This window comes from Mesitornis unicolor, unplaced genomic scaffold (genome assembly GCF_000695765.1).
Source record: "Mesitornis unicolor isolate BGI_N332 unplaced genomic scaffold, ASM69576v1 scaffold11820, whole genome shotgun sequence".
Lineage (NCBI taxonomy): Eukaryota > Metazoa > Chordata > Aves > Mesitornithiformes > Mesitornithidae > Mesitornis > Mesitornis unicolor.
Genome location: NW_010157643.1, coordinates 59,343 through 70,853, shown reverse-complemented (window position 1 = coordinate 70,853; position 11,511 = coordinate 59,343). Strand labels below are relative to the sequence as shown.

General features: G+C 36.0%; 1 protein-coding gene across 1 annotated transcript in view; it reads left to right on the top strand.

The window, feature by feature from the left end:
- Positions 1-11,511, top strand: part of CAMKMT (calmodulin-lysine N-methyltransferase) — a gene marked incomplete at its 5' end in the record, with an annotated part of 43,310 nt that overhangs the window by 27,123 nt on the left and 4,676 nt on the right. Inside the window, 2 exons of the mRNA XM_010180870.1 lie at positions 3,276-3,339; positions 9,468-9,599. Coding sequence (XP_010179172.1) covers positions 3,276-3,339; positions 9,468-9,599 — 196 coding nt within the window. The remainder of the gene's footprint in view (positions 1-3,275; positions 3,340-9,467; positions 9,600-11,511) is intronic.

Sequence of the window (11,511 nt, the reverse complement as noted above, 5' to 3'; positions counted from 1 at the left end):
CAGGAATGCAGTAAGGTCTCTGTCCTTCTTCAGTTTAAATTTGTCGTCCATTTTAAGCCTGATTTCTTGCACACACTTCCAAGTGCATTGGAATCTGACGACATGGAAGTAAGGGTTTTTTCAGTTTATGTCAGCCATGTAGTTGAAGGCCAACAAAAAGAAAAATGTCTCTATACACTAGGCACTATACATGAATGTAATCGTGTCTGAAGCACACCTAGAAACTAAGCTCTTTTACCAATGGCAAAGTATGCAAAAAGGAAAATAGGTTCACATCGTAATGTGTAAAATATATGCCCATTTTTGCAAGGGATGAAATAAAAGGATAAAACATATCAGCATGAGGCAAACAGAGAATCTGCTTGTTTTTTTTAATTTGTTTCCTTGTGATTTAGTGTTACTTTAATACAGGTTTTGTGTAAACTTTATTTTTGGTTTTTATGGTAATTTAATTTTTTTTAAAAAAAGAAAGAGGTGACAAGATTGCCTTGCTCTGTTCATCCAAATTTCACAGGTTAAGAGCACTGCCTAAACAAAGGCCAAATCATCATGCTTTCACAGCATCCTTACTATATAAACATGAGACATTACCACAAAGTAATGGCAACCTAAGCCAAATTTGAATTGAGGTATGAGAACTGAGTGCAAATACAATACATTTAATTTCACTGAGCTCTGGTGAGTGTTAAAGGATTCTCTTGGGTACATTTTCAGTATGCTGTGATAGTATTTAGTCATACAAATGCTGCTAGTAAGAGAAATTGCGTGACTAAATCGCCTTGCGTGGGCCAAATCCTGTGCTGGCCCTGTCTGCAGCACAGATTATCTAACAACTTCTTCAGGATTTTCCTCATTCAAGGTGTCGTCTCACTCGGAGGATAGAGATGTTCCCTGGAGTCACTGCATTGCATTAACATTGCTTCCAGCCTTCTCTCCTACCTCTGCTCACAGAACAACAGGCTGGAAATCACAATATTGGAGAATATTTTCAATTTAAGTAGGTCCTGTTCCCAGAGACAAGCTGTTTGGAGGGCAGGGACCACTTGGGAGCAGAGCCAGGGCAACTGTCCCAGGTTATCTGGGTTTCCTAAGCTAAGAGTCCACTTCCCATGCCACCAAAATATCAATTGGGGTCAGACAGAAAAGCTGTTATTGAAGTTGTCTAATCTCTTGGCAGGTCACGTAACCATTTTAAGTTCTCAGACACTCAGTTTCTGGTGAACAAAGGCCTGTCATTCTCTCATTGTAAAGGAACAAGATTGGTAGCAGTAGTTGTGCCCCTATCTCATTGTAAAAAAGAGAGAATGGTATGCAGGTGCATGAAAAAGGATTTTAGTACTGGTAAGCTGCCCCAAAATTGTGTTTCCACTACACTGCTTTCAAAAATAAAAATATTATAAGTGCATTTTTCATTTGGAATGTACTGATGTCTACACAGGATCTCATCATGAATATGTGCATGCTTGCAATGTTTTATGTTGAAGAAAATTAATTATTTTTAGCGATTATTTTGGGAGAGGACTCATGCACTGTATTCCACCTATTCTGCAGGTGGCTAAGTTCCCAGTGAAGTAGTGGCTTATGGTATCTATCTGTGTAGGGATCTACCTGAGGTGAATGTGATTAAAACTCCCAGGAGACATTAAAGATATCAGCTGCTGTTTCAGTGAATTAAATTTAAACAAGCATTTTTTCAGTAAGGTTCTTCCAGTAAGATTAATCACGGCTGAGGGGCAGCCATCATACCAACCGCTAAAGTTTAAATTTTCTTGTGGGCAGGCTATCAGAGAAATTGTTAGGTAGTACTTCAATATCCTAAGAAGAAATTCAGTATCTTAAGAAGAAATTCAAAAGGCCATACTTCTATACAAAATGTTATTTAAGAAATGTATGGATACCCAGTCTACCATATTCTCTCAATAATGTGAGGTTCTGCCAGTTTTTACTGATTAAAATTAGTCACTGACAAGTTTTCTGATAGGCTTTTTTCTTTTTTCCTGAGTAGCAAAATTTCACAGCTCTTACACAGCTGCTTGACCCTATGATACATGATACTGTATTCTCCTTGGTAGCTGTGGAGTGTCCTTACCTAAATATCCACATATACTCTGTTCTTGATGACTGGCAGGTGGCTGGCAGACCACTTTTTTCTCTTCAGTGCTTTCATATATTCTTTATATTTCTAACCTGGAAAAAAATTATTCAGAAAGAGATGTCTGAGAATAAAGGAAAGGGGAGTATAGAAAAAAATAAATAACGGACAAAATACCATATAGTGTGGAACTTAAGCTTGACACAGGCTGGGAAGCAGTTTTACTACAGAGAAAACATGAAAAATAATGAAGAAAGAATCACATTATTTGTGACCTGCTTGATAAGAGTTTCTTATCGGAATCACCAGTATAAATGCAGCCCACGGTAGTAAGGACTGAAAGGCATCAGTTGCTATCCAATGGCTGTTCACTAACCATTGTAAATGCACTCTCATCCACAGTAGCTACATGTCCACAAATATCTGGTCAAGAGTGATTGGCACCCTGGTTGCCACTATTAGTATATACATCAAGGTACTGTGGGGCATGAAGAATGAATTATCCCCTCAAATCATGAGGTAATCATGCCAAAATAGGGCTGAGCATGTTGGCAACATCGCCTGGGAAAATTGACTTTGCTGCTATCCTTGCGAGACCCACACTGGAGGTGAAGGATTTCGCTTCTGAGAGAGGACAACTCTGTATGATCTGGGTCAATGTGTTTGAACAGTGTTTGAGGGAGAGAAGAGGTAGGAGCTTGTAAATATTTATAGGGATAGATAGATATATAAATAGAAAAAATATGCGTAATAGATAATTTTAAATTAATGCCATGACTGTGAAGGTAAAAGGAAAAAAAATACCCTTAATAGTAACATCTGAAATGCAATATAAAATACTTTTTAGAACTCTACCCCCTTTGTATTAAAAAACCATGTAAAATGTTAACTTAGTATATTGATCCTGATTTCTGATATTTTAATAGCTAGCATATGTGATCTGTGAATTTCAGCTGTATAAAGATCTGTTTCATGCTAGTATTTTAGCTTTGATTTAGAGTATATTTAGGTTTATGTATTTTTTAACGTTTAAAAGTACCTAAACTGGACAGAAATGTAGAGCACAGTTTCTCTTTTACAGCATTGTGTAAACATATGTAATTAGCCTTGTACTTATCTGCATTAGTATCATTAGAATTGAAAACCCATTTTAATCTGGATTCCATTCTCTTCTCAATGTCAGCCTGTTTCTGGACCGGTACAGAGCTAGCCTTGTTGATGCAATAAAGAGATTACTCCAACCCAGTGTAAGTATGTTTCTATTTTCTCCTGAACACTGGCTTCAGAATAATTAGTCTGTGCACAATGATTGAGAGAGTAATGGAATGGCAGGATTAATGTCATGTAATACTTTAATACTTATTATGTCCAACTTCAATTGAGTCTTCTAATCTATCAGATTCTTTCCTAATCATAAACTGGGAAACTTCTTATACTTGGCCTTCTGATAAGGAACACAGTGGGTAGTAAAATAAATGAAACCGCTTCAAAGATAGCGTGAGATTATTTTTATCAAAGCGTTTCTCAAGTATTTTCCTTTGAGAATAATGTCTTCATATTAAAGTAAAAGTACGATATTGAAAGTTTTTATGTTGGCTTCTGTCATTTGTAATCCCTTCAATTGTAACCTTTGTCATTGTGTATTTATTTATTTATTATGAAAGAATATTTTTTCTTTTTATTTCTGTTTATATAAAATGAACAAAACCGTTATGCATACATTGTAGCGTAAAACTTTTTTTCAATTAAGTAAGCCCTGTGTTTACATTTTATATCTTAAACATAATGAAATTAAGTTATTCATTAAATGCTTACGTGTTCTACATGAGAGTCACTGAGGAAATATTTTACAAATCTCAATCTATTAGGCTGTTAAATCAGAGAGACCTACGGGCAAAATAAATGCTGTTATATGCGTATACTTATACCGAATAAACAATCTTGAATCTCAAAAGAAAAATTCTTAAAAAGAAGGTATCAAAATGAGAATGTGAGAAAACATGTGAAGTAATTGCTTTAAGTAGGAATTTGAAACAAGAATTTTACCTTTCATGCTTACCATACAGATCTTCCAGTAAGGTAAACTTTCCATTTCAAAACAAAAGTATTTAATGTTAGCAATGCATTTTCCGAACTTTATTTAAACATTGTAGTGTACTTTTTGCACAAGAGATATTCTCTGTAAAAGGAAAAGAAGACCCAAACGTGCAAAGGCTTAAGAAACCGAGTCATTTTAGTCATGTAAGTAATCCCATTCTTTGCTAAGAGTGATCAGGTTTCTATTCTTGGTTCTATCATAGACTTTCCTGAGTGACCTAAGGCAACTTACTTAAGACTGAATTATTTTAATGAGCTATGGGGCAGGTCTGCCAGGAAGACAGGAGAAATGTAGCCACCCTGAGAAAAAGGTTAGCCAGATAGTTCTGTCAGTGGCAGCAAAGGGAGGTTAAGTAGTTCTTGCCCACTTATGCATTCTGACTTTGATGATGTACCATCAGTTGTCAGGGTGCAATAATTTTTGGGTGCAGCGATGATATGGAACACAAAGCTGATCCCAGTTTAAAAAAATCCAAAAAGAATTTTTTTTTTAGCCCAGATTAATGTCTGCATCTAATTCTTCAGGTAGCCCCATAGGCCTTGGTACTGGCTCCATGAAAGGATGCTGGGGTAGAGGAGTATGAGTGGCAAGAAGAAACGTGTGTAGAAGTGCCTTGATAACTGTGACCTGGCTAGAGCCTGTGACTGGAGTGGAAGAATAGCCATTAGTTGCTTTGTCTCCTGCTCATAGCTAATCATATTCTGGTGGTCTATATTGCCAAAAACATGAGTATACACACATATTTATATATACACACATGTATCTTTACCTGTGCTGGTTAGCCCAACCAGAGAATTTGATTTGAAAACAATGACAAGTCAGCCTGAATTTTCAGTAGTGTTCATAGCTCAAGTTCCCATCTATAGACAATGTAGGAATTGTTAACCTGTCTTTAAACCAAAATTGGCCTGGCTTCATTGCTTTTTAACTCCAATTAGCTAATTCAGATTCAGAATATGCCTTTGTTTTTCGAAACAGATGAACTACAGTCCTTAGTACATTTAGACAGAGTAAAGGGAGATGGCTTTTTTGTTGCCTGTCTTCCTAGTCTGGCTTGCTTCTGCACGTTGTGATTAATAGCATAGCCTGTACTTACTTGCTATGCATTTTAGGCTATGGTTCCTATCTCTTGTCAGCAAAGCTAGCTTAAGAAATTCTTGCTCCTTGCAGGAATTTCTGTTGCAGAGATTTGGATCACTATATGAACTGTATTTTCTAACTGAAGTGATTTGCCTAGTACACTTTTTGAATGGTTATTTGGATGTATATCCAGTTATGGCAAGCCTTGCAAATGATTGTAGTTCATAACTAAGAGGACAGCAAACTATTGTGTGGGGTGGAAGCTGAGAGTATGGACACCTTAGATGAGCTCTCTTCTCCATAAACAACAGGTTGAACAGAGATGCCTTCAAGCATATGCTTTCATGGTTTGAAAGACCCAAATAAAGGCATATACTCATTTCAAATCCCAAGAGAAAATGCGATCATAAGCACATAACAGTTATTATTCTCACTGTTCTTGTTAACCTGTATAAATCTAAGGATAACATCAGAGGAAACTTTACTAAATGATACTATACTTCGGCCTTTAAAGAAAAAATAAATTAATAATGAACTAATTTGCCAATTGTAATAATTAGGAATAGTTCATGTGCATTAGTTTATGACCAAGCTAAGGCATAAACTACTTTGATTAAATTCACTCTTCTACATGTGTTATTTTGTCTCAAATTTGAAGTTACATTTCCTTGTTGGTAATACTTTGCCAAATTGATGGAGGAATGATCTCAAATTGAAGACACATCTATATGTAAGATGTCTTTCAAGTGTAACTGGCATACAACTAGGATAGAAGAGTTCAGGAAAAATAATAGTTAGCAAAACCAAAAGGAAAAGTGGAGTAAAGAGAAAATAATGGGGATGCTTACAAAGCTATCTTGAAGGAGAAATTCAGAACAGGTAATTATTCGTACTGTTAGTTTAAAACGAGATAAAGTTATCTGCGATATTCCCTGTTTCATTAAGGATGCTATTTATGGCTATTAGAATCCTTATAGCACACAATGATGTGTTTTGGGTAACTTTTTGTTTTTCTATAGACAGGACTCTGGTCATTTCAGTCATCTGATTCATAGTATGGCCCCATGGACAGTTGTACTGGCACAGGAAGAGAGGGCCAGAAATTCACGCAGACAGAAATCAGCAGCTCATGGTGTTGCTGGGGGCTGAAATTTCTTATCTGAAATTGTTACAAAGGCAAATGTCATCTGTAAACCAATTCCAAGAACTAGGCACTGAAATTTTGCATCAGGCAAATTTATCTTGAATGGCTGTATTTTATTTCTCTTATAAGCAAGCTACTTGATTTGCCAGCATTTATTTTTATATTTTCCTATCCTTAAAATACACTTTTAATTTAAATCTCAGAATAAGCAGTTGCTTTTTTGCATATTTCTCCAATTAAGAAATCTTTTTTCTGAAGGCTTTGATTCTTTTATGGCCTATCCATTCAAAATCCTAATGAAGTCAACTGAGTGCTATTTAGCCATGATTAGTACCAGCAGATAAGACTGCGTTTAATAATGATTGATGAGTAAACTTATAGTCATGTCCAAAATGTGAACGCTTGTCCCATTATCTCACTGCAGCATTTTAGTGACACTTCAAACTGTTGAAACTGACATTTTCCTCTGTGCTTTGTTCACGAGTTTACTGGAAGTATTTTCCTGGCTGGGGAAAGGCCATTCTGAACTTTAAACTTCATCCTAAACTAAGAGACACTTTTGAATTACAGGCTTAGAATTGAACAACCTTGAGTTCATCCATCAAGTGTAGATGTAGACCACTGGTCTAATTTTGTTATTGTGCAGCAACCGAGAAATGAGAAACGTTTTAAAATTAGAAATGTGAATGCGGCCGCACAACAGGTAGCAGAATCGCAGAGATCTGGCAGTTGACAAGAAAGTGCTTTAAAGCCAGATTATGATAGACCAGATTTGACCACAATGCCTCCACAGTATATGCCAGTTTTGAGGAGATTATTGTAGTAGTAAACTTGATCATGATTTCTTGGGTTTTAACAGCAAGGACAAGATTCTCAGGTGTTTTAGATGCACATTAAATTCATGCTTTTTTTACACAAACTAAGGAGCTGGCCAAAAGTAACTGTGTAGTGATTTCCATAAAAGGCTATTCCCCTTTTGCAAAGTTGTTTCAAGACTTTCAGTCTGGTTTTAAGAGATATTTAATACCATGTTACGTTTTATTTTACTGTAATTTTCTTCAAAATTAAATTTGATATAGTCTAGAGAGAGTATAAGAAGAAATGACCACATGGACATCCTGACTCCAAATGGAAATCTGTAAGGGGATGCTGTTGTATGAGCATTGCTTCCTCATTGAAGCTGCTGGATTGGTGGCCGATGTAGGGTGTGTGGCCCCCAGCCATCTCCATTCATGTGGTTTAGCCATTCCTGAATAGCTAAACCCTATGTGAATCATGTGCTCTCCTGGATGGGAGACGTTTCCCATTACAGTGACCTCTCTGTGAAGCTGCCCATAAAGATGAGGGACTCAGGAGGAGTCTCAACCGTCTTATGCAGGAAGATTCTCAGCAGAACAACATTCTGGGGAGCAGGAGATGGCAGCAGGAGGAGGAGGATCCTTGGCTGAAGGCTCCATTTGCTGCCCACTTCTGTCTGATGACATTAAAGCATGCTGAGGATGTGAGGGAAGTTACAGCACATTTTGCATTGATTGTGAATTTCCTGTGTTTAATGTTTTTCATCCTGAGCTGAGCCTATATTCAGACCTAACATTTACATAAGCAATTCCAGTGTTTTTGGTGGGAGTTACACCCCTTTGCACCTCATATTTAGCCATGGAGTTAAAGTTAGAGCTACACAAATGAACAGAAGGGAGTTGCTTCAGATATTGCCCTAGGTCGGTCTCCTTTGTCCTTAAATTTCCCATGAGAAAGATGAGGAGAACAGTATTTCCCTGTCTCACAGAAGCATTGTGAGAATAAATACAGCACTGTGGTATTAATGACTGGAGTCTTTTAAGTACACATTAGTGCCATAGTGACATAGAGTTTTTATTGCTGCCTCACTGCGCATTGCCTTGGTGTATGTGTGCATGAGCTGTAACACAGATTTTTCCCTATCGTCCTCACTTTCCAGAGTTCCCACTGAAATTCACCCTTCTGACCACTTTTTTCCTGTCGTATACAAGACTGCATTTTCTCAAGCCAAATATTCTTCTAAAGCATCTCATCATTTTATAACTTCTTCAAATCCCTAAAAATATTTGTTGGTCTCTTTGGTTGATTACAGCACCTCACAAATTAGTCTTAACTCTCATTAATATAGAAGTGTAAGGACTCAGTAAACTTTGTGGCTCCCCTCAGTGTGATATGCTGTTGGCTGATAGTAACCTTTGTTTACAGCTCTTAAACCAGTTTTCATTCCATGTGACAGAACACGATATTCAGCCAATTAGAATTAATTTTGCAAATAAGATTTCAAGAGATGCCGTATCAAGTAGGTTAGCTTTTGGGCTAGTATTTTGCACAGAGTGTCTAAAATCTATCAGTTCAAGGTACTGTCATTTTTGTTTTCTTAAATACAGAAGGATGAACAAAAAATTAGTTAATGTACCATAATGTATTGCCTGGGCATCGTAAATGGCCTGATCATCTTGAAAGATCCAGAATTACTATGCAAGAACATTAAGTATTGCTTTAAGTGCAATTTACCAATTTAAGGTCAAATTCAGTTGCACTGCTTAGGTAGTTTAAAATATCTTTTAAAAAATATTTCCCATTTTGCCTTGTCTTACACTTTTGTAATTCCAGTGACAGAAAATGAGAGATACTCTTCTATGTGTGAGAATGAGAAAAAAAAAATAATTGTGATTTACAGTCTTTGCATGGTCATGAGCTAACAAATGGATTTTTTTACTATTTTTTGTGTGTTTTTTCTGTGTTTTATTTTGGTAATTCATAGCCACCTTTATTACATGAAAAGAAACAGTTTTATGGCAGTTGGAAGTTTTCTAAAGAAAATATTTATTTATTAATTTCTATTTTGTATTTGTTTAATCACAGAAATCTTGCATATTTTGAACAATTATTTATGTTACCCTATTTTAGAATTTTACTGAGAGAACAATTGACTTTTCCAGCTTGAGTATATTAAAAGCTTAGTCAGGTGTGTGTTATATCTGGTTCCTTTCCAGTTTTAAAAATGTATAAATTCTCTTTTTTTAATGTTCCAGGGAAAAGCAATGGTATTTGCTCCACTCCGAGGGAATACTTTAAACCAGTTTTGCAATCTAGCTGAAAAAGCTGGTTTCTCTATCCAAAGACATGAAAATTATGATGAACACATTTCGAACTTCCACTCCAAGGTTAGTTTTCTGCTTGTGTTAGATAACACTTTAATCCGCATTGCATTTTGAAGAGATCATGGTCCTTTTGGCAGGTAACCTAAATGTTTGATTAAAGTACTCCTTAGGTGTGCTGTTTCTGAACAGCTATTTTTGTATCTGATTATTTTGTGTGGTGGAACCATCCTTTATCTCTGCACGTCTAGAAGAGTTTTGCAGAAACATCTCCTGTTTACCCTTTTCATTCATAGAAATCTAATTTATGAGAGTCTTTTCTTGTTGCTGTTAACTGCCTATAAATATATGGCACACTAGCATTTACATTTTAATAAAAAGCTTGCAACTTTTAAGTAGGTTAAATGCTGAAATGGGTGAAATAAATAGAAGGTGAATGTCTAATTGTATCATATCGTACCTTAAATCCTTATCTCTGGTTGCTTTATGACTGGGTCAGTTGGCAGCTTCAAACTGCTAAATCTCATACAGAATTTCACAGTTGTGGGGTTATATGTCAGATCGAGGCGCTACAAGATTTAGGTCAAAAGCACTTATCTGAGCGTGATTTCTAAGCTTGCTTACATAAAGCTACTGTTATCAGTCTCCTTTTTTATTATTTATAAGTATAGAGTAATACAGGACATGAAGAGGAAGGTGCTTCACAGAAAACTTTTTAGGAATTTCTTATTTTCCTGTGTAGAAGTGCTTATCAAAATCGTATTTATTACTTGCAATTCTGAGATCTTTATTTTATACCATAAGGAAATCCACTGTTGTAGGTCCCTATGACCTTAGTCATAACCTCTTGCAATTTTCTAAGAATTGCTCCGGAAAAATACAGACATGTTCAGAATTGAAGTGAAATGCTTTTTTAAAATTATTATTTAGCAAAGGATAGAAATCAGATTATGCTAAAAAAACCACATGTGATGCTGTAAGGAACAAATCCATATTTTATTGTGTAATTCTTTATTTAATAAAGACTCCCATTAGAGCTATCTAGACACATGTTTATGAAATCAGTGAATTTCATTGTTCAGGTAGGTCTGAGACTGGTCAGACTAAAACCAAATAAATTTCAGTCATTGTTCATCTACCACCTTTACTTTAAATCATATAAAATTATATAAATGTAAGGCCCAACGTGATAGGTTTTTTATTCACCTCCACCTGAAAAAGGGCATGATTTTGATTATATTGTTCCATGGTAGTAGTTCTCTTTCATTATCCACTGCATCCAAATCAGCTCTGCAACAGTGAAATGCAGGAGTAATAGTTGTTATCTTGATCCAAGAGATGGGCCTAAAATGATGGAGTAGCTTATTTTGCTTAGAAAACAAATCTATTCTATCTTCCTCTGGTTATGTATCTGCTGCAGTCCTTATAATGGTGACCAGAGCAAAGATGTATCTGAAGCAGCTTTAAATCAGCCAGCTCTGGAAACACTAGTCATTTTACTGCAGTATTTTTGAGCACAAGCTGTGAAACATAAGTTGGACACAGACTTGGAGAGGGTAATGCCCAGCTTTGTTAGTTTAAATTCAGTTTAGGAATTATTTTTCTCCACTGTAATCACAGCTGTGATAGTGGTGTTCCTCGTCCCCCTACCTCATTTTGGCTTGAGGAAAAATATATGTCCCAAAGATGCATTACTGTTCAGTTGAACATGCGTGCTAACTCACGACACCTGATGCAATCGAGAATAGCTTTTTGTTAATTTAATTTTTTTAAACAGAGCCACGTCAGTTTTATTAGAAAATCTTCAAGAGTGAGGCAAATAAGGGTCACAAATATTCTATATTTTTAAATTACTTTCTTTTTGTATGGTATTCTACTTTCTAAGGTGATAGTATGTCACAGTTAAGCACTGATAGCCCAACACTAATCTCTTGCTAACACTGCGATATTTAAATACATAATGACTGCAAAAAAAGGC